At 50.3% G+C, this 23,417-nt stretch overlaps 1 protein-coding gene across 2 annotated transcripts in view; it reads left to right on the forward strand.

The window, feature by feature from the left end:
- The window catches only part of CREBBP (CREB binding lysine acetyltransferase), a 167,199-nt gene extending 145,556 nt beyond the window's left edge, over nucleotides 1-21,643 (forward strand). For both annotated transcript variants that reach the window (XM_003928470.4, XM_010339127.3), the window contains exons 24-31: nucleotides 6,306-6,456; nucleotides 7,086-7,232; nucleotides 8,147-8,260; nucleotides 10,194-10,359; nucleotides 10,721-10,888; nucleotides 14,966-15,127; nucleotides 15,441-15,722; nucleotides 16,842-21,643. In XM_003928470.4, the coding sequence (XP_003928519.2) occupies nucleotides 6,306-6,456; nucleotides 7,086-7,232; nucleotides 8,147-8,260; nucleotides 10,194-10,359; nucleotides 10,721-10,888; nucleotides 14,966-15,127; nucleotides 15,441-15,722; nucleotides 16,842-19,016 (3,365 nt within the window). In that variant the 3' untranslated portion in view covers nucleotides 19,017-21,643. The remainder of the gene's footprint in view (nucleotides 1-6,305; nucleotides 6,457-7,085; nucleotides 7,233-8,146; nucleotides 8,261-10,193; nucleotides 10,360-10,720; nucleotides 10,889-14,965; nucleotides 15,128-15,440; nucleotides 15,723-16,841) is intronic.
- Nucleotides 21,644-23,417: the final 1,774 nt, after the last annotated feature.

A 23,417-nucleotide genomic window follows, 5' to 3' on the forward strand; every position in this document is an offset into this window, starting at 1 on the left:
CCTTATGATGTCCTGGAGTGCTGGGATTACACACATGAGACCCCGTGCCTGTCCAACTTTTCTTTTTAAAGACAGCATTTTTCAAAAGTTTATGATTATTTAATCTTTATAGAGTCAGTTCTCAAGTCTTGGAATAACGTTCTGCAGCTTGACATGCCAGGCTGTCCTTTGGCTGAGTTAACCATCAAACCACACAAGAAGGGCAACTGCAGCAATAGTCTAAAGTTCACTGGCCTGCTGCTCCCTAAAGCCGTCACCTTTCTGTAGCAGGACAGGTGACTAGCATGTTGCTCAGGGGATCCTTAACCAGAGCAGGGTGTTTGGGGAGCTGGAGTAGAACAAAAATAGAAATGCTGGGATGGACCATGCACTGGGGGAAGGGGAGGAGAAAGCCACACTGTAGACTTGAGACTGAGTCTTAATTCAAGTTGAAACTCTGTTGTTAACCACAATCCAGAGTTATCCTATAGTTTACACTTCCTCTGTTAAAAAACTTTTGACATATCACTCATTGATCAACCATTGTAATATTTTTCCTTAGCTGAATTTCTCAACTGAGCCACTGTTGACATTTCAGGCCAGGTAGTCCTCGGTTGTGGGGGCTGTCCTGTGCATTACAGGATTTTAGCAGCATCCCTGGCCTCACTCAGTGCCAGTAACATCTTCCTCAACAATTAATTATGTCTATCAGAAATGTCTCCACACATTGCCAGATGTCCCCTGGAGGGGCACAGGTCCTCCATTTGAGAGGCCCTGCTTCGGAGGATCCATTCTGAGTGAGTTCACTAAAGCATTTTTGCAAATTGGAAGCTCTTCCCTAGGCCAGAGGCTCAGTAACCAAAACAGAATTAACCAACGAGCCAGGCCTCCATAGAACAGTCATTGCTTGGAAGGGGCAAGAGGTGATTTGGGGGAATGGCACAAGTGGCCCCGGAGCAGGTCCGGCCCCACTCCCACCCCAGCCTCCAGAAAGACCCGTGGGCATTCGGTGGATGACCTGAGATCTAGAAATGGAACATTATGTGAGAAAAGGGCCTAGGAGACGAGAGGCAACTCTGCTCTGTCGGGGTGTGTGTGTATGTGTGTCAACACAAAGTCTTTGCAGTGTCTGTGGTCACAGAGTAAAGGTATGCTTCCTTAATCTTACATTTAAAACCACCTCCTTCGCATACACCTATGAAAAATCAAATTCAGGTAGAAAAGAAAGGTAAACTGGCCGGGCGCGGTGGCTCAAGCCTGTAATCCCAGCACTTTGGGAGGCCGAGGCGGGTGGATCACGAGGTCGAGAGATCGAGACCATCCTGGTCAACATGTGAAACCCCGTCTCTACTAAAAATACAAAAAAACTAGCTGGGCGTGGTGGCGCGTGCCTGTAATCCCAGCTACTTAGGAGGCTGAGGCAGGAGAATTGCCTGAGCCCAGGAGGCGGAGGTTGCGGTGAGCCGAGATCGCGCCATTGCACTCCAGCCTGGGTAACAAGAGCGGAACTCCGTCTCAAAAAAAAAAAAAAAAAAAAAAGAAAGGTAAACAGAACTACCAGTGTATTCAAGATAAAAATAAGATAATAATTTTACTGTGTTGTGTTATGAAAAGCCTTTCTAAAAAAGATACAACCCAAAGATCAGAAAGGAAAAGGCACTAAAGGCCCGTCATGTGCCATGGATGAAAATGTAAGTTGAATGCCAGAAAGTGAGGGGCACAATTTAAAGTGTACATTTTTAGATTTAGCAAGTCTACTTTTACACATGTATCCTATAAAAATATTTGCACATATGCATAAAGGCACATACAAGGACATAACTGCAGCATGACAAGGAGTGATGAAAAAGTAGGAACAGCAGCCAAATCAAGAGATAGAGAGCAGGAGGCAGCACTGTGAGGAAGGCGGCACTGTGTGCACCACAGGGAGCATGGCCTGCTCCGCCCCTTTGCACTGTCTTGAGGCCACCTCTGGAGCATGCGCCTGTGTATGGATCACAGGTGTCAAATAGTGAAGTTACTCTGGAAGACTATTTTTTTGTTGTTTTTTTTTAATGCATACAAAAACAGTTCTTTTCCCCACGAGAAGTTGCATCACTAAAATTTTTATTTTTTTATTTTTTATTTTTTTTTTGAGACGGAGTTTCGCTCTTGTTACCCAAGCTGGAGTGCAATGGCGCGATCTCAGCTCACTGCAACCTCCGCCTCCTGGGTTCAGGCAATTCTCCTGCCTCAGCCTCCTGAGTAGCTGGGATTACAGGCACGAGCCACCATGCCCAGCTAATTTTTTGTATTTTTGGTAGAGACGGGGTTTCACCATGTTGACCAGGATGGTCTCGATCTCTCGACCTCGTGATCCACCCGCCTCGGCCTCCCAAAGTGCTGGGATTACAGGCTTGAGCCACCGCGCCCGGCTAAAATTTTTATTTCTGAGTGTGCTGGCTCCTCTCCCCTTTCCGTGTGCCTTCCTGCACACAACATGTTGTTGGTCCTTGGCAGCTCTTTAAATGCCTCTTTATATAGTACGGTTACTTTAGGTGATTTGAAGAAAAAATTAAAGACTTAATGTAAAAGGTTGATTCTGGCCAGGCATGGTGGCTCATACCTATAATCCCAGCACTTTCGGAGGCTGTGGCGGGAGGATCACGAGCCCAGGAGGTCGAGGCTGCACTGAGCTAAGGTCATTATCACTTCACTCCAGCCTGGGCAACAGAATGAGACATCTTCTCAAAAAAAATAAAATAAAAAAATAAGTTGTTCTGTTTGATACTTGAAAATAGTAGTGTGTGGGGGTTATCTTTTCACAAGTGAGAGGAGACAAGGTGTTTTACTGCAGCGTGGCCCTTCTTAGCCGTGTCTAACTTTCTGAGCTGGAAGCCACCTCGTTGTGGAGCAAAACTTGCTCAGCAGTTGCATGAGGGTAGGAAAGTGAGAATGTTCTTCAGGCGCTTCACTGAGAATAGGCAGTACAGCTGTGAGTCCCTGAAGTCTGCATTTCTCAGAATGGTCATCTCAGCCACAAGGCATGCTGAGCACAGGGCTCAGAGCAGGACTTGAAGCCCTAAAGTGTCCATCTTATCAAGGGTAAAACATCTCAGTCCCTCCTCCGTTTATTTTTATAGCTTAGCCAATTTTCCTTTCCTTTTTTTTTTAAGCTAAAGTCTTGCTCTGTTACCCAGGCTTGAATGCAGTGGTGTGATCTTGGCTCACTGCAACCTCCACCTCCCAGATTCAGGAGATTCTCCTGCCTCAGACTCCTGAGTAGCTGGGATTGCAGGTGCCTGCCACCATGTCCATCTAATTTTTGTACTTTTAGTAGAGATAGGGTTTTGCCATATTGGCCCAGCTGACCTCAGGTGATCTGCCCACCTCAGCCTCCCAAAGTACTGGGATTACAGCCGTGAGCTCCTGGGCCCAGCCAGCTTTGACATTTTCATGGAGTTTTTCTTTGCCATGGTACATTTTTCTTTTTTTATTTTATTTTATTTCATTTCATCATTTTTCCTCTGAGACGGAGTTTCACTGGTTTCCCAGAATGGAGTTCAGTGGCGCAATCTCAGCTCACCACAACCTCTGCCTCCCAGATTCAAGTGATTCTCCAGCCTCAGCCTCCCAAATAGCTGGGATTACAGGCACACACCACCACACCTGGCTAATTTTTTTTTTTTTTTTTTTTTTTTTTTTTTTTTTTTTTTTTTTGAGACGGAGTTTCGCTCTTGTTACCCAGGCTGGAGTGTAATGGCGCGATCTCGGCTCACCGCAACCTCCGCCTCCTGGGTTCAGGCAATTCTCCTGCCTCAGCCTCCTGAGTAGCTGGGATTACAGGCACGCGCCACCATGCCCAGCTAATTTTTTTTTTTTTTGTATTTTTAGTAGAGACGGGGTTTCACCATGTTGAACAAGATGGTCTCGATCTCTTGACCTCGTGATCCACCCGCCTCAGCCTCCCAAAGTGCTGGGATTACAGGCTGGAGCCACGGCGCCCGGCAATTTTGTATTTTTAGTAAAGACAGGGTTTCTCCATGTTGGTCAGGCTGGTCTCAAACTCCTGACCTCAGGTGATCCTCCCACCTCAGCCTCCCAAAGTGCTGGGATTGCAGGTGTGAGCCTCTGTGCCCAGCCACATTTTTCTTTTTAAATCATTTTTATTCAGGTACAACTTATCCAGAAACCAGCACCACTGGTTTGTTTATTGTAGAAAAATGAAATTTAGAAGTTTAGTCTAAATTTTGCAGCTCATTAAGGAATCTTCTGAAATTCCTGGTTTTTCCTTTTCTCACTAATGTAGGAAATACTTAAAAGCCAATAAAGAAGAAATTTTTTTTTTCCATGCCCCCCTCCCATCTCCAAGAAGAAACTTTTAAAAAATCTCACCATCGCCTGGCGCGGTGGCTCAAGCCTGTAATCCCAGCACTTTGGGAGGCCGAGGCGGGTGGATCACGAGGTCAAGAGATCGAGACCATCCTGGTCAACATGGTGAAACCCCGTCTCTACTAAGAATACAAAAAAAAATAGATGGGCGTGGTGGCGCATGCCTGTAATCCCAGCTACTCAGGAGGCTGAGGCAGGAGAATTGCCTGAACCCGGGAGGCGGAGGTTGCGGTGAGCCGAGATCGCACCATTGCACTCCAGCCTGGGTAACAAGAGCGAAACTCCGTCTCAAAAAAAAAAAAAAAAAAAAAATCTCATCATCTATAAGTAATCACTAAGAACCTTTTGCAGTTTTCCATTCTAGTTTTTTAACCTGTATTTGAGGAGTTCTTTGTACTGAAATAATGTTCTGCCTCTGGGTAGTTCCTGTGACAGTGGCCACCTGGGGCTGGCCATGAGTAGGGAGGGGTGGCCCTGGGGAGGGGATCCTAGGACAGGCTGCCCTTACCAAGGCTCGGAAACTTCATTCATGTGCTGCACAAAGTGGTGTGCGCCAATACTGTGCCAGCTCCTGGGGCACCAGGCAGACCGTTGATGGAGCTTGCTTTGTCAGCCCTGGAACATTACATGCTCACGTCAGACTCTGTAGTGGGGACTCTGTCCTCAGAGCTGGGCAGGAGGAGCCCACTGAGGGTGTGCCAGCTCTGCCCTCCAGGGAAAGCAGAAAGCATCTCATTTATTCTAAAAGCAACAGGAAAAATCCCTCTGCTCCACTCCTAGAGCCCCTGTCAGTTTTGGGTCCACCCCTGTGGCTCTTCTGTCCCATCCTGTTAGGAAAAGGTGCAGGTCATCAGGGCACATAAACAGATTGCAGGAGTGGAGTGCCTGAGATCCCAGAGTCCACCTTTCTCTTATAAAACACTCATGTTGCCTGGTACAGTGGCTGACTTCTGTAATCCCAGGCCTTCAGGAAGCCAAGGCAGGCAGACCACCTGAGGTCAGGAGTTTAAGACCATCCTGGCCAACATAGTGAAACCCCTTCTCAACTAAAAATACAAAAATCAGCCAGCCATGTGGTGGGTGCCAGCTACTCAGGAGGCTGAGGTGGGAGAATCACTTTAACCCGGGAGGTGGAGGTTGCAGTGAGCTGAGCGTGCCATTGTAATCCAGCCTGGATGACAAACCGAGATGCCATCTCCCCCCCACCAAAAAAAAAAAAATATTTTGGCCAGGTGTGGTGGCTCATGCCTGTAATCCCAGCCCTTGGGGAGACCAGGGTGGGTGAATCACAAAGTCAGGAGTTAGAGACCAGCCTGGCCAACATGGTGAAACACTCTTTTTACTAAAAATACAAAAAATTAGCTGGGTATAGTGTTGGGTGTCTGTAATCCCAGCTACTCGGGAGGCTGAGGCAGGAGAATCACTTGAACCCAGGGAGGCAGAGATTGTATTGAGCCGAGATCATGCCACTGCATTCCAGTCCTGGCAACAGAGTGAGACTCTTGTCTCAAAAAAAAAGGCCAGGCGTGGTGGATCACGAGGTCAAGAGACCGAGACCATCCTGGTCAACGTGGTGAAACCCCGTCTCTACTAAAAATACAAAAAATTAGCTGGGCATGGTGGCACGTGCCTGTAATCCTAGCTACTCAGGAGGCTGAGGCAGGAGAATTGCCTGAACCCAGGAGGCAGAGGTTGCGGTGAGCCGAGATCGCGCCATTGCACCCCAGCCTGGGTAACAAAAGTGAAACTCTGTCTCAAAAAAAAAAAAAAAAAAAAGTTAAAAAAAAACAAACACACACACACATCACAGGACAGATAGATTTCTTCCAGGTTCGGACAACATGAGCTCTTTAAAATATCAGCCTGTACCATAAAGAGGGTGGATTTTGTAGTCTTAGCCACTGTCTCAGCAGTGCTGCTGAAGCCCTCTCACCTGCTCCTTCTGGACTTCCTAGGACTGCAGACCACGAGACTGGGAAACCACTTGGAAGACCGAGTCAACAAATTTTTGCGACGCCAGAATCACCCTGAAGCCGGGGAGGTTTTTGTTCGAGTGGTGGCCAGCTCAGACAAGACGGTGGAGGTCAAGCCTGGAATGAAGTCACGGTCGGTGTGCCTGCTCCCTACAGTGCTCTGCGAGCAGTCCCCACGCCTGCTTGCCAGAGCCTGCTCTCTGCAAAGCTCTTGAGTTTGCTGTCATCCTTCAAAGACTTTGCAGCAGTGAACGCATACAGTAGCCCCCGTTCAGCCATGATTCTTCTCTCTGGGGTTTCAGTTACCAGTACAGTAAGCTGTTTTGAGACAGACCACATAACTTGTATTACGGTATACTGTTTATAATTATCTTGATTTATTATAACTTATTCTTGTTAATCTCTTGCTGTGCCTGTTTTATAAATTAAAGTTTTGTGACTGGTACAGATGTATAAGAAAAAGCATACATAGAGGTTGATACTGTCCATGGTTTCCCATGTACCCGGATAAGGGGGACTGCTGTATAGCCAGTTCTCCTCAGCATCCCGTGTTTCATTCACAGAGGTGCAGTTGTCTAGTGGGGGAAACTCATCAGAAAGCAGGGGCTCTCCACTCCAGGGCTACTCAGCCCATGGGAGGACTCCAGGCCACAGTCTGAGCAGGTGGCCATGCCTCCCTTTGTCTGCAGTGGCCAGAGTTAGAACAGAAGCACCTTGTCAGCAACAGCCTTTGTAAACGTCAGGCTTTGGCTTTTGTTTCAGGTTTGTGGATTCTGGGGAAATGTCTGAATCTTTCCCATATCGAACCAAAGCGCTGTTTGCTTTTGAGGAAATTGACGGCGTGGATGTCTGCTTTTTTGGAATGCACGTCCAAGAATATGGCTCTGATTGCCCCCCTCCAAATACGAGGTAGTTTTCCAGCTCCTTCCGGGGTGTGTTGTTCAGTGTGCTGTGTTAGGATAGACCAAGGCTCTTAAGTGTCCCAGAGGAGCCTGTTAGCCTTCATAGGGGATTTAAGTAAATCAAGCCACAGTTAACTAACCAAAATAGTTAGCTGTGTTTCCCATTAAACTCACAGGAAGTGAACTGTTGAGATGACTGCAGTGAGCATGTTTTGTGTGGTGAGTCTGTGTGCGTCCCCCTCTTACCTAAGGCAGGTAAAACTGGGGCAGGGGCAGCCTGGCACCTGCACAGAGGAAATAGCTCTGCCAAGAGGGAGTTCATGTGCAGTCAGGAATCTGGGCAAGAGGGAACTAAAAGTGGCTTTTCTCAGTGTGCCCTAATAGTGGCTTTCTGTGCTGAGTGGTGCCATTCATCTTTTTGTTCAGTGACAAACCATTTAACTGGTTGGCAGCATGATCGGTGACTATTTTGTTTATTTGTTTGTTTTATTTTTCATCACAGCCTCTTTGGTGGCCAGTGTAAATACCATCAAAACAAATACTGGCCATGTGCAGTGGCTCACACCTGTGTAATCACAGCAGTTATGGGAGGCTGATGTAGGAAGATCACTGGAGCCCAGGAGTTTGAGACAATGCTGGGCAACAAAGTGAGACCCCCATCTCCACAAAACAAATAAAAAATGATCTGGGCATGGTGGCACATGCTTGTCATCCTAACTACATGGGAGTCTAAGGCAGGAGGATTATTTGAGCCCAGGAGGTCAAGGCTGCAGTGAGGTGTGACTGCACCGCTGCATTCCAGCCTGAACAACAGAGCAAGACCCTGTCTAAAAATTCAAATTCCAGGGTGTTTTTTGTTGCTTGTGTTTGATTCTAAGTTTGAGGGATACCCAGAGTTAAACATGTGCCTCCTTCCCACAGGCGAGTGTACATTTCTTATCTGGATAGTATTCATTTCTTCCGGCCGCGTTGCCTCCGCACAGCCGTTTACCATGAGATCCTTATTGGATATCTAGAGTATGTGAAGAAATTGGGGTGAGTTTGGATTGAATTATTTCGAACTAGTAAAAACTCTTTATTTTTTACTGTGTTTGTTCTGTGAAATAATGGATTTTTTAAATATGTTTTTATTTTTACATCCTGAGATCCATTTAGAATCTCCAAAGCTTCCCTTCTCAGGTGCTTCCCGGAACTCACAGGCCTGGCTGCTAGGAATGTTGCAGTCCTGCCTTTACTTCCTTTTCATTTCTTTTTATTTGTTTGTTTACTTTATTGAGGTAAAATGTACATATCATAGAATTCTCCTTTTTAGGTGTATGATTCATTAGTTTTTAGTAAGTTTACTGATAAGTGCAACTATCAGAAGTCAGTTTCAGAACATTGTTACTGGCCTTAAGATCCCTCCTGCGAGCCAGGTGCGGTGGCTTATGCCTGTATCCCAGCACTTTAGGAGACTGAGGCAGGTGGATCACTTGAGGTCAGGAGTTCAAGACCGGCCTGACCAACATGGTGAAACCCTGTCTCTACTAAAAATACAAAAAAAAGGCCAGGTGCGGTGGCTCATGCCTGTAATCCCAGCACGTTGGGAGACTAAGGTGGGCAGATCACAGATCAGGAGTTCAAGACCAGCCTGACCAACATGGCGGAACCCTGCCTCTACTAAAAATAAAAAATTAGTCAGGTGTGGTGGTGCATGCCTATAATCCCAGCTACTCAGGAGGCTGAGGTAGGAGAATCACTTGAACCTGGGAGGCAGAGGTTGCACTGAGCTGAGATTGTGCCACTGCACTCCATCCTGGGTGACAGAGCAAGACAGTGTCTCAAAAAATAAAATAATTTTTTTTTTTTTAATTTGGCCTGGTGTGGTGGCTTATGCCTCTAATCCCTGCACTTTGGGAGGCCAAAGCAGGTGGATCACCAGAGGTTAGAGGAGTTTGAGACCAGCCTGACCAACATGGTGAAACCCTGTCTCCACTAAAAATACGAAAAATAAGCCAGAGCTTGGGGGAGGGTGCCTAGGGTAATCCCAGCTACTGGGGAAGCTGGGGCAGGAGAATTGCTTGAAGCCGGGAGGTGGAGGTTGCAGTGAGCCGAGATCGTGCCATTGCACTCCAGCCTGGGCAACAAGAACGAGATCCTGTCTCACAAAAACAAACAAAAAAGTTAGCTGTGCCTGATGGCGCACGCCTGTAATCCCAGCTGCTTGGGATGCTGAGGTTGGAGAATTACTTGAACCAGGGAGGCAGAGGTTGCAGTGAGCCAAAGTTCTGCCATTGCACTCCATCCTGGGCAAAAAGCTAAACTCTATCTCAAAAAAAGAAAAAAAAAAATCCCTCCTGCTCCTTGCCGTTAATCCCTGTCCCATCTGTGCCACGGGCCACCACTAATCTACTTTTTGTCTCTGAATTTGTCTTTTCTGGATCCTTTGAGTAAACAGAACCCTGTAGTGCATGCTATCTTGGGTCTGGTTTTCTTCTCTAGCGCTTGGTTTCTGTACTGTAGGCCTGCCCCATTCCTTTCTGAATCTTGAAGAGGTTAGGGACATTTGATCAAAGTGTCTTGAACAGAACGAATGATACTATGTTGACGCTGACTCTTGGAGAGAAAGTAGTCAACTGAACTGCCTTTATAGCACTCAGGAGGAAGGGGATGGCATTGCCTAGATGAGCCATCATATTCCCTGGTTCTTTAATGAGGCCTCAGGTTTCCTTTGCAGCCTTGGCCCTGCCCGGTGTGTGCACCCTGAGAGAGAAGTATTTCAGGGCAGGTGTCTAGGCTTGCATTTACTCAGGAGAAAGTTCCAGCCTTGTCCCCACCTCTCCCAGCATTGTGGGTGTTTGTTCTCTCCTCTTTCTGGTTACTTTTGTCCTGGCTTGAGTCCTTGCACCTCTGCTATAACTCCTTAAAGGCAGGGCCAGTTTTACGGGCACTTCCATGTGACGTGTTTGTGTGTGTGTGTGTCCTGCAGGTATGTGACAGGGCACATCTGGGCCTGTCCTCCAAGTGAAGGAGATGATTACATCTTCCATTGCCACCCACCTGATCAAAAAATCCCTAAGCCAAAACGACTGCAGGAATGGTACAAGAAGATGCTGGACAAGGCATTTGCAGAGCGGATCATTCATGACTACAAGGTACCTGGTGCTGAAGGAAGGTGGTGGCTTTTGTCACAACTGAGGGAAGGATATTTGTGTGTCTTTTTCTTGCATTCACATACTTGATAATTATGTTTACTTATGAGGATTAGAAAGCAGAAAAATCAAAGCATAAAGTGAGAACTTAGAAGCATTTTCTTTGGCTGATGGGGCTTTCCCCTGGCCATCTGAGGGCCACATGGTTGGTGCTGTTTCCGTCACGGGACCTTGGCCTGTGCATCGCTGTTGCACACATGGGGGCTCCAGCACTGTGGTGAGGGGCATGCATGCAGGGGGGTCTGCTGCTCCGTGCTGGGGCCCACAAGCATGGCCCTCATCTCACTGTGCTTTGCCCACACAGGATATTTTCAAACAAGCAACTGAAGACAGACTCACCAGTGCCAAGGAACTGCCCTATTTTGAAGGTGATTTCTGGCCCAATGTGTTAGAAGAGAGCATTAAGGAACTAGAACAAGAAGAAGAGGAGAGGAAAAAGGAAGAGAGCACTGCAGCCAGTGAAACCACCGAGGTACGGATCCTCCTCCGAGCCCCAGTGCCCACACGTCCCGCCGGAGCTGCCAGGGTGGCAGGCTGGGAGGCGCATGTTGGCTGTTAGGTCCTTTCCGTGGTGTCTCTGTTCACACGCGCGCATCGACACCATCTGCGGCACGGGGCGTTGGTGGGCAGCAGTTTGGGCGCTGCATCCTCTGCTCAGTGGATGCTCTCTGGGGCTGGGGGTCCATTTGGAGTTGGAGAGCAGAGAGAGGAAGGCAGAAAACAGGGCACGTGGCAGTCAGGACACAACCCACTGATGTAAAAAGTGACTCGAGAAGGGGGCACCGGGTTGCCAAGACCTTGTACCCATGTTTGGTGGCTGCTCTGCATGTGGTGTTCATGCCTCCTGCCCTCTCTCCTCGGCACTGCCCCTGAGTGCCAAGCAGTGCAGAGTGAGCCAAACAGAAACCCATGTCTGCCCCCAAGGGGGTGGCTGTGTCCTGGTAAGAGAAGCAAAAAGAGCCCAGACCCCAGTATGGTGTGCTCCAATTGTGGTGGAGCTGTGAAGGGGAAGGAACCTTGAGGAGGTAGTGGGTGGGCCAGACCCACCCACCACAGGAAGGTGCAGGGAGAGGACCCGCCAGGCAGTGGGAGGAGGCGTGCCGTGTGCAGGGTTGTGTGGCTATCTGGGGAAGAGATGGTGGTGTCGTGGGTGTGGGCTATAGCTGTAGGTGCTGAGAGAGCAGTAACGAATGTTGAAGATGGCAGCCCCAGAACTTGGGACAGGCCGTTGTGACTGGTGAGGAAAAGCTGTGAATAGAGGCGGCTCCTGCATGGGCCTGAGCAGCTGCCAGGAGTGAAGCAGCCGGGCACTGGCTGGGGACCTGTTGCCACTACAGTGCCTGTCGCATGTGAGAGCAGGGCTGTGAGGCGGGTGCCGGGTTTGTGGGCTCAGTAGGGCCTGGACCCCTTTAGCCGGACAGAGGAGGCACGGGCAGGGTCCCTTGCAGGTTTGTGCTCTAGATGGCTCCTAAGCAGAGCTCCAGGCCTGTTGTTTTCTGACTTGCTCCTGCTGGAGTAGAGCTAGCTTTACCGGTTTCTGGTGAATTAATGCTCAAATTCCACCTCCTAAGGGTGACTCGGGAGGATACCACATCCAAGACAGTCTTTAAAGGGGGAAGTGTTTGTGCTCAGCATGACGGTGACCAGCTGGTTTTGTGAACCCAGGCTCCGTGTCCCAGATGCCACAGTGGGAGGCGGCCTGATGAGAGCTGCTGCAGGCCTGTACAAGGTTAGGGATCACTGCGGAAGAAGGAATCTGGGCCATCAGGCTCCTCTGGGGTCCATCAGAGCTGGTGCCCTGGTGGCAGAGCCTCCCACAAGCGTTCAACAGCACAGGGACACAGCCCCTGCTGCTGTAGGGAGAGGGCTCTGAGGGATAATGCAGCTGGGTCCCACCCCAGGAGAGGACACCTGCCTGTGGCATGGTGGCAACAGGCTGTTCAGAAGACAGGCTCCACAGGGGCTCGAGCTGGGGCAGCCTTCTCTGTGCACCAGGCACTTGCGTGTGCTGGGGAGGGTGGGATGCTGAGGTGTTGGCAGGTAGACCTGCTGTCCCATGTGTAACAGTGGGCAGCGATACCCCAGGAGCTCGCTTTGGGGGTCAGCTTTAGTGAGGGCCGGCACGTCGGGTAGAGCACTGTTTTGCCATTAAAAATCATCCTGTCAAGTCTGGGAAGTGACGAAAAGCTTGTGATAATGTCAGGTAGAGTGAGAAATGGAACCAGCTCCCTCTGCACACTCCCAGCTTCATGAGGAACATGGCAGACAGAGACAAACATGTACAAGGAAAGCTCCAGAACATAAAATACTATTGTTCAGGAAGACCAGAAAAACGAAACAACTTTTTTTTTTTTTTTTTTTTTTCCCGAGGCAGAGTCTCACTCTGTCACCAGGCCTGGAGTGCAGTGGTGCAATCTTGGCTCGCTGCAACCTCTGCCTCCCAGGTTCAAGTGATTCTCCTGCCTCAGCCTCCTGAGTAGCTGGGACTACAGGTACACACCACCATTCCCAGCTAATTTTTGGACTTTTTTTTTTTTTTTTTTTAAGTACAGATGAGGTTTTACCCATGTTGGCCAGGATTGTCTCCATCTCTCGACCTTGTGATCTGCTGACCTCGGCCTCCCAAAGTACTGGGATTATAGGCGTGTGCCATTGCACCTGGCCATGAAACAACTTTTTAAAAGTACTTGTCTGTATTTTCTTAATTTCGTGAACATATTTCTTTTATAATTTTGTAAAAATAGGCTTCCGGCTGGCTGCAGTGGCTCATGCCTGTAATCCTAGCACTTTGGGAGGCCGAGGTGGGCGGATCACTTGAGGTCAGGAGTTCAAGACCAGCCTGGCCAACATGGTGAAACCCTGTCTCTACTCAAAATGAAAAATTAGGCTGGGCGCGGTGGCTCACGCCTGTAATCCCAGCACTTTGGGAGGCCAAGGCGGGTGGATCACGAGGTCAAGAGATCGAGACCATCCTGGTCAGCATGGTGAAACCCCGTCTCTACTAAAAATACAAAAAATTAGCTGGGCATGGTGGTGCGTGCCTATAATCCCAGCTACTCAGGAGGCTGAGGCAGGAGAATTGCCTGAACCCAGGAGGCGGAGGTTGTGGTGAGCCGAGATCGCGCCATTGCACTCCAGCCTGGGTAACGAGTGAAACTCCGTCTCAAAAAAAAAAAAAAAAATTAGCTGGGCGTTGGGACGCATGCCTGTGATCCCAGCTACTCAGGCGGCTGAGGCAGGAGAATCCCTTGAACCCAGGAGGCAGAGGTTGCAGTGAGCCAAAATCGCACCATTGCACTCCAGCCTGGGCAACAGGAGGAGACTCCATCTCAAAAAAAATAAAAATAAATAAATAAATAAATAAATATATATATATATATATATATATATATATGTAATATATATGTATATGTATAGACTTATTTTGTTTTAGGGCTGACACAGAAATTGAGCAGAGTTCCACTGTAATTCCAGCGCGCAGTTTCTCCTGATATTAATATCTTACCTTTGTGTGGCACATTTGCTGCCATGGTGAGCCATTTATTGATGCATTATTAACTAAAGTCCACACTTAGTTCCTGTTTTCTCAGTTTTCTTCTCATGTTTCTTTTCTGTCCCTGAATCTCACAGAGGATCTTACATGACATTTTGGCTCCTTCAGCTCCTTGTCAGTTGGGCAGAGTTATTGGATTGTCCCTAGACTGAAACCCATCTTTGAACACTAAGATTCTCTGAGGTTAACGGAGTTTAAGACCAGCCTGACCAACATGGTGAAACACTGTCTCTGCAAAAAATAGAAAAATTAGCTGGGCGTGGTGGTGCATGCCTGTAATCCCAACTACTCGGGAGGTTGGGGCGGGAGAATCACTTGAACCCAAGATTGCACCACTGCACCAAAAAAAAGGTGTCTGGACCTAGTTGAGTTTTCTCTGTTGAAGTGTAATGAGTAGCAAGCCTGCATTTTTTCCAGAGGAGGAGCCTGTGGGCTGAGAGCAATCACAACTTCAGCCAGTCAAGCATAACACTGATGGCCCTGGCAGGGAGCTGGCCCGCCCTTGGTGGGCCTTGAGTGGACCCTGCAGGAGCCTGAGTCCCTGCTCTTGCCGGGGCAGCTGCTTCTGCCGTGAACAGCTTTCCTGTCTCCTGGAAGCTCTCATGCTTTCTCAGGTGTGTAGAGCCTTCCTCAAGGCAGACAGCTGCTGACCACAGTTGTGATGTGGAATCTTCCATGTATGGTTGTGGCACAGTGGAAATGCCCCCTACTGCTGTAATTAATTCATTTCTGAACTCACACTCTGGGTCTGTTTTCCTCTCAAAAGGCAACATAGCATAAAGCTGATCGTGACACCAGCACTACCTGAGGACAGGCCCGGCTGTGTCCTGAAGGCAGCAGCATCTACAGCTGCCTGTGGCTGTGCACATGTGGGGTCTGCCTGGTGGTGACCTGCTTTGGCCTGAGCTTCCTGACACCCACGGCCCGGGAGCTGGGAGTCCATGCCAGGTGTGGAGGAGCACTTGCCTGGTCTCACAACCTTGCCTGTTATTGCAGGGCAGTCAGGGCGACAGCAAGAATGCCAAGAAGAAGAACAATAAGAAGACCAACAAGAACAAAAGCAGCATCAGCCGCGCCAACAAGAAGAAGCCCAGCATGCCCAACGTGTCCAATGACCTGTCCCAGAAGCTCTATGCCACCATGGAGAAGCACAAGGAGGTGGGTGCGGGGTGCGGTGCTGCAGCCCTGCCTCCAGCCCAGAGCAGGGAAGACATGCATCTGGCGGTCGTGGGCCCCGTGCAGGTCTGTGGTGGGAGGGAAGTGGCCCTCAGGAGACTGAGTGGACCAGTTGGATGATACCATGCAACGTGTCACCAATTCCATTCCATCCCAAAGCATCAGGGCCATCAGGCTCAGCCACTTGCCTATCTTGCATGCTGGATAAGCAAGATCCTTGGCTGCACCTGCCCTAAGCTTACCACCAGAGGTGCCACGTCCCCTGTGTGGGACTAAAGCCCTTCCTCTCCTGCAGGTCTTCTTCGTGATCCACCTGCACGCCGGGCCTGTCATCAACACCTTGCCCCCCATCGTCGACCCTGATCCCCTGCTTAGCTGCGACCTCATGGACGGGCGAGATGCCTTCCTCACCCTGGCCAGAGACAAGCACTGGGAGTTCTCCTCCTTGCGCCGCTCCAAGTGGTCCACGCTGTGTATGCTGGTGGAGCTGCACACCCAGGGCCAGGACCGCTTCGTCTACACCTGCAACGAGTGCAAGCACCACGTGGAGACGCGCTGGCACTGCACTGTGTGTGAGGTAGGCCCCGTGGCCAGCCTGGGAGCTGACAAAGCATCCCGTCCCTTTGCGTGGGTGCTGGGGTCGGTGTCTGTATCTGATGGCGGCTGTGTTGAGTCCTTTGGAACTAGGACAGTGTCACAAGGCAGAAGGCATTGCCATGTTTGTGTTTCCTAAACCTGCTCTGTGTAGCCATGTCCACAGGCCTGGCAGTGGGGCAGGCCTGACCCTGGGGACAGCCAGAGGAAGGCTTTGCTGGGAAGTCTGGCCTGTCTGTGCCCAGTTCTGGTCTTGCTAAATGGCTGGAACACCCGCTGTCCTCTTGGTAGCTTGGGCCCCTCTGGTCCCTTGCATGGGCTCAGGCAGGTGACAGACCCCACCATTCCCCTCCCAGGACAGTCACCGTCACCTGCCACCCCGGAGCCCACTCAACTTGCTGTGGTGTCTGTGGGCGGGCAGAGTGGGTCCTCAGCCGAGTGAGGGCCTTTCTTCCCTCCGCACCTTCATACGCCTCTCTTCCGCACTCCAGCTTTCTCCAGTCTCCTTTGTCCTCTTTCTAGTTTTTGCATGCAGCAGTTTTTACCTCTTTGTATGAACACAGAATTCGTACCTGGTTCTAGGGCTCCATCAGGTTGCCAGGTGCAAGCAGTTTTCAGTAACTTCGGCTTCCCCATTGGGGAAAGCCCACTGGCGAGCTATGGGTAGGGTAGCCCAGGCCTTCCCAGAGGCACTTCATGGCAGCTGTCGGTGCTTTGGGAGGGACCAGCCTTTCTCTGTCAGGCTTCACAGTCCGGGTACAGAAGCAGGACAGGCCGTGGCAGGGGCCAGTGCGACTCCCTGGGCAGAGGAAGCCAAAAGGAAGGGGGCTAGTGTCTACTGTCCATGAACTCACAGGCTGGGGGGTCTCAGGGCATAAGTCTGGTTATCTTTGAGCCTTCAGGGCTATTCTCAGGAGTCAAGGTCTTTGGGAGCAGCATGTACATGGCCCGTGCTCCTGTCCTGTCCGTGCTTCCATCCTGTCTGGGTCTCCTGTCTGGGTCTCTTGGCACAGACCCAGACCTAATGGTGGAGGGAAACAGCCAGGGTGCCTGGTGTTGGGCCCCATGCCGACATCAGCCTGTCCCCTTTTCTTGCTTGCAGGACTACGACCTCTGCATCAACTGCTATAACACGAAGAGCCATGCCCATAAGATGGTGAAGTGGGGGCTGGGCCTGGACGACGAGGGCAGCAGCCAGGGCGAGCCACAGTCAAAGAGCCCCCAGGAGTCCCGCCGGCTGAGCATCCAGCGCTGCATCCAGTCGCTGGTGCACGCGTGCCAGTGCCGCAACGCCAACTGCTCACTGCCATCCTGCCAGAAGATGAAGCGGGTGGTGCAGCACACCAAGGGCTGTAAGCGCAAGACCAATGGGGGCTGCCCGGTGTGCAAGCAGCTCATCGCCCTCTGCTGCTACCACGCCAAGCACTGCCAAGAAAACAAATGCCCCGTGCCCTTCTGCCTCAACATCAAACACAAGCTCCGCCAGCAGCAGATCCAGCACCGCCTGCAGCAGGCCCAGCTCATGCGCCGGCGGATGGCCACCATGAACACCCGCAACGTGCCTCAGCAGAGTCTGCCTTCTCCTACCTCAGCACCACCCGGGACCCCCACGCAGCAGCCCAGCACGCCCCAGACACCGCAACCCCCTGCCCAGCCCCAGCCCTCACCCGTGAGCATGTCACCAGCTGGCTTCCCCAGCGTGGCCCGGACTCAGCCCCCCACCACGGTGTCTGCAGGGAAGCCCACCAGCCAGGTGCCAGCACCCCCACCCCCAGCCCAGCCTCCACCTGCAGCGGTGGAAGCAGCTCGGCAGATTGAGCGTGAGGCCCAGCAGCAGCAGCACCTGTACCGGGTGAACATCAACAACGGCATGCCCCCGGGGCGCACGGGCATGGGGACTCCAGGAAGCCAGATGGCCCCCGTGAGCCTGAACGTGCCCCGACCCAACCAGGTGAGCGGGCCCGTCATGCCCAGCATGCCTCCCGGCCAGTGGCAACAGGCACCCCTTCCCCAGCAGCAGCCGATGCCAGGCATGCCCAGGCCTGTGATGTCCATGCAGGCCCAGGCAGCTGTGGCCGGGCCCCGGATGCCCAGCGTGCAGCCACCCAGAAGCATCTCCCCCAGCGCCCTGCAAGACCTGCTGCGGACCCTGAAGTCACCCAGCTCCCCTCAGCAGCAGCAGCAGGTGCTGAACATTCTCAAGTCAAACCCGCAGCTAATGGCAGCTTTCATCAAACAGCGCACAGCCAAGTATGTGGCCAATCAGCCTGGCATGCAGCCCCAGCCCGGCCTCCAGTCCCAGCCCGGCATGCAGCCCCAGCCCGGCATGCAGCCCCAGCCTGGCATACACCAGCAGCCCAGCCTGCAGAACCTGAACGCCATGCAGGCTGGCGTGCCGCGGCCTGGTGTGCCTCCACAGCAGCAGGCGATGGGAGGCCTGAACCCCCAGGGCCAGGCCCTGAACATCATGAACCCAGGACACAACCCCAACATGGCGAGTATGAATCCACAGTACCGAGAAATGTTACGGAGGCAGCTGCTGCAGCAGCAGCAGCAACAGCAACAGCAGCAGCAGCAACAGCAGCAGCAGCAGCAAGGGAATGCTGGCATGGCTGGGGGCATGGCAGGGCACGGCCAGTTCCAGCAGCCTCAAGGACCTGGAGGCTACCCACCAGCCATGCAGCAGCAGCAGCGCATGCAGCAGCATCTCCCCCTCCAGGGCAGCTCCATGGGCCAGATGGCGGCCCAGATGGGACAGCTCAGCCAGATGGGGCAGCCAGGGATGGGGGCAGACAGCACCCCCAACATCCAGCAAGCCCTGCAGCAGCGGATTCTGCAGCAACAGCAGATGAAGCAGCAGATTGGGTCCCCAGGCCAGCCGAATCCCATGAGCCCCCAGCAACACATGCTCTCAGGACAGCCACAGGCCTCGCATCTCCCTGGCCAGCAGATCGCCACATCCCTTAGTAACCAGGTGCGGTCTCCAGCCCCTGTCCAGTCTCCTCGGCCCCAGTCCCAGCCTCCACATTCCAGCCCGTCACCACGGATACAGCCCCAGCCTTCGCCACACCACGTCTCACCCCAGACTGGTTCCCCCCACCCCGGACTCGCAGTTACTATGGCCAGCTCCATAGATCAGGGACACTTGGGGAACCCCGAACAGAGTGCAATGCTCCCCCAGCTGAACACCCCCAGCAGGAGCACGCTGTCCAGCGAACTGTCCCTGGTCGGGGACACCACGGGGGACACACTAGAGAAGTTTGTGGAGGGCTTGTAGCATTGTGAGAGCATCACTTTTTTTCCCTTTCATGTTCTTGGACCTTTTGTACTGAAAATTCAGGCATCTAGGTTCTTTTTATTCCTAGATGGAACTGCAACTTCCAAGCCATGGAAGGGTGGATTGATGTTTAAAGAAACAATACAAAGAATATATTTTTTTGTTAAAAACCAGTTGATTTAAAATATCTGGTCTCTCTCTCTCTCTCTCTCTCTCTTTTTGTTTTTTTTTGGGGGGGGTTTCTGTTTTGTTTTTGTTTTGGGGGGAGGGGGGTTTGTTTGAATTCTTTTTGTCGTCATTGCTGGTGACTCATGCCTTTTTTTAATGGGAAAAACAAGTTCATTATATTCATATTTTTTATTTGTATTTTCAAGACTTTAAACATTTATGTTTAAAAGTAAGAAGAAAAATAATATTCAGAACTGATTCCTGAAATAATGCAAGCTTATAATGTATCCCGATAACTTTCTGATGTTTCGGGAAGATTTTTTTTCTATAGTGAACTCTGTGGGCGTTTCCCAGTATTACCCCTGGACGATAGGAATTGACTCCGGCGTGCACACACACGTACTCACACCCACACACATCTATCTATACATAATGGCTGAAGCCAAACTCTTGTCTTGCAGATGTAGAAATTGTTGCTTTGTTTCTCTGATAAAACTGGTTTTAGACAAAAAATAGGGATGATCACTCTTAGACCATGCTAATGTTACTAGAGAAGAAGCCTTCTTTTCTTTCTTCTATGTGAAACTTGAAATGAGGAAAAGCAATTCTAGTGTAAATCATGCAAGCGCTCTAATTACTATAAATACGAAACTCGAGAAGATTCAATCACTGTATAGAATGGTAAAATACCAACTCATTTCTTATATCATATTGTTAAATAAACTGTGTGCAACAGACAAAAAGGGTGGTCCTTCTTGAATTCATGTACATGGTATTAACACTTAGTGTTCGGGGTTTTTTGTTATGAAAATGCTGTTTTCAACATTGTATTTGGACTATGCATGTGTTTTTTCCCCATTGTATATAAAGTACCGCTTAAAATTGATATAAATTACTGAGGTTTTTAACATGTATTCTGTTCTTTAAAATCCCTGTAAGAATGTTTAAGGTTTTTATTTATTTATATATATTTTTGGAGTCTGTTCTTTGTAAGACATGGTTCTGGTTGTTCGCTCATAGCGGAGAGGCTGGGGCTGCGGCTGTGGTCGTGGTGGCATGGGTGGTGGCTGGGAACTGTGGCCCAGGCTTATCGGCCACCTGGAGGGTTTATTCCCAGAGACTGAGGTGGGTGGCTCAGCGTTGGCCCCACACGTTCGAGGCTCACAGGTGAATGTAACACAGGGTCACAGTTGGTCTGAAACTGTACTTGGCCCACTCCTCCATCCTCCCTGCCCGTCATAGCTGTGCCCCCATAAGCAGGGCTTCCTCCCATATTCAGGTAGCTCCCCGCATACACAACTCCCAGAATTTGAGACAGAGGGTGCTCCAGGCTCGAAAGGTGCTTCCTGACTTTCCCCAACATCCAGCCGCCACCATGCAGCCTGTCCTATGTGGCCTTGGAGAAAATGCTGAGGGGCAGACATGTTGGAGCACCAGCTCCAGTTCCTGTTACAGTAAGAAAGGTCCCCCACTTCGAAGGACACCTGGACTCAGCCACATGGTCCCACTTCCCTTGGAGTCCAGTTGAGGCCCCCTTACTGAGTGGGTGAGACCAGTTCACAAAAACCGCAAAACAAAGGAGGACCATCGTCGGGAGAGCTGAAGTTTATCCCCCTAGCCTGCCGCCCCTGACACCCAGAGAACTCACTTTATCCCTAGTCCACCAGCCAAAGGGTGGTCTAGGTGAGGGGTAATGGTAAATTTAGAAATCATGGCCCAAATAGCTTCCATTTGGGCCCTTATCTTCACAGATATTTTTTAAATGCTTGAATACTTGATTTGTGAATCTAAATTCAAGGAATCTTTCTAAGAAATTGGAAAGGTCCAATCTAGTTTTTAGCATACAGCTTTGAATCTTGAGTTATAAAATGTAAAATAATTAAACCAGGTAAAAGACCACCATCTGGCACCTCCAGCCAGCCCCCATTCACCCCCATCCCAGGAGGGGAACACAGGCCGGGCCTCCGGTGGAGATTGCTGTCCGTGCTCGGCCTGCTGGGTTCTTACACCTCCACGATCCTCCACCTTTTCCACCTATGTCCGTGGAAGCCTTGAGCCACGTGTTCAAACAAGAAGTGGGCTGGAGCCCTCAAGTTGTAGCTCTAAGCCCACGCTCAGAAAGTAGCACCCTCCTGGTTGTGCAGCCTTTTAATGTGGGCAGTGGAGGGGCCTCTTTCAGGTTACCATGGAATTCAAAACTTTATGTACCAACCTCATTCTTTTTGGAGGCTGCATCCTGTGCAACCATCTTGGGCAATCCAGATGTCGAAGGATGTGGATGCTAACCCTAAGCTTGTCGTAAGGAAATAATCTGTAAGAAAGCTGGAAAGCCCCAACGCTGTGTCTCATGCTGTATACTTAAGAGGAGAAGAAAAAGTCCTATATTTGTGATCAAAAAGAGGAAACTTGAAATGTGATGGTGTTTATAATAAAAACTGCTAAAACTACTTGGATTCAAAGATGGTTCAGATTGGCTAATGACTTACAGTTAGCTCAACAGCTCGTCATTATGAGATTGCAGATGCGGGCCGGGAGCAGTGGCTCATGATTGTAATCCTAGCACTTTGGGAGGCCAGAGTGAGTGGATCACAAGGTCTGGAGTTGGAGACCAACCTAGCCAATACGGTGAAACCCTGTCTCTACTAAATACAAAAAAATTAACTGGGCGTGATGGCAAGGGCCTGTAGTCCTAGCTCCTTAGAAGGCTGAGGTGGGAGAATTGCTTGAACCTGAGAGGTGGAGTTTGCAGTGAGCTGATACTGCACCACTGCATTCCGGCCTGGATGACAGAGCGAGACAAAAAAATCCAGGTGTGGTGGTTCACACCTGTAATCCCAGCACTCTGGGAGGCCAAGGAGGATGGGACACAAGGTCAGGAGATCAAGACCATCCTGGCTAACAGTGAAACCCTGGCTGTACTAAAAATACAAAAAATTACCTGGGTTTGGTGGCACTTGCTTGTAGTCCCAGCTACTCGGGAGGCTGAGGTAGGAGAATTGCTTAAATCTGGAGGCAGAAGTTGTAGTGAGCCGAGGTTGCACCATTGCACTCCAGCCTGGGTGACAGAGCGAGACTCCTCAAAAAACAAAAAGGGTGGGGATTGCAGATGCCCAGTGGAGTTTGTCTCCACAGAGTATGTGTTTGATGCCGTCTTTGAAATCATCACATGTTAAAAACAGAATGAGCTGCCCCTGTATAATGTGGCATGGAGAGGCTTCTTTTTTTTTTTTTTTTTTTTTGAGACGGAGTTTCGCTCTTGTTACCCAGGCTGGAGTGCAATGGCGCGATCTCGGCTCACCGCAACCTCCGCCTCCTGGGCTCAGGCAATTCTCCTGCCTCAGCCTCCTGAGTAGCTGGGATTACAGGCACGTGCCACCATGCCCAGCTAATGTTTTGTATTTTTAGTAGAGACGGGGTTTCACCATGTTGACCAGGATGGTCTCGATCTCTCGACCTCGTGATCCACCTGCCTCGGCCTCCCAAAATGCTGGGATTACAGGCTTGAGCCACTGCGCCCAGCCACGAGGCTTCTTTTAAGACCTCAGATTGGCCGGGCATGGTAGCTCTCGCCTGTAATCCCAGCACTTTGGGAGGCCGAGGAGGGTGGATCACCTAAGATCGGGAGTTCGAGACCAGACTGACCAACATGGAGAAACACTGTCTCTGAAAAAAAAAAAAAAAAAAAAAAAAGACCTCAGATTGAAGACATGTAACTGTCTTCTGTGTTGATGGTGGTGATTTTCTTTGTTTTTGAGACAAAGTCTCTCTGTCACCCTAGCTGGAGTGCAGTGATGTTATCTTGGCTCAATGCAACCTCCACCTCCCATGTTTAAGCGATTCTCCTGCCTCAAGGTTCCCGAGTAGCTGGGACTAGAGGTGTAAGCCACCATGCCCAGCTAATTTTCGTATTTTTAGTAGAGTCAGGGTTTCACCATGTTGGCCAGGCTGGTCTCAAACTCCCAATCTCAAATGATTCGCCCACCTTGGTCTCCCAAAGTGCTGGGATTACAGACATGAGCCACCACACCTGGTCCTTTTGATTACTATAAAATGGAACCAAAGATTTTTATGAGTCAAAACTTGCTTTGAGGCCGGGCGCGGTGGCTCACGCCTGTAATCCCAGCACTTTGGGAGGCCGAGGCGGGTGGATCACGAGGTCGAGAGTTCAAGACCATCCTGGTCAACATGTGAAACCCCGTCTCTACTAAAAATACAAAACATTAGCTGGGCATG

Source organism: Saimiri boliviensis, chromosome 12, assembly GCF_048565385.1.
Source record: "Saimiri boliviensis isolate mSaiBol1 chromosome 12, mSaiBol1.pri, whole genome shotgun sequence".
In the NCBI taxonomy this organism is placed as follows: Eukaryota; Metazoa; Chordata; class Mammalia; order Primates; family Cebidae; genus Saimiri; species Saimiri boliviensis.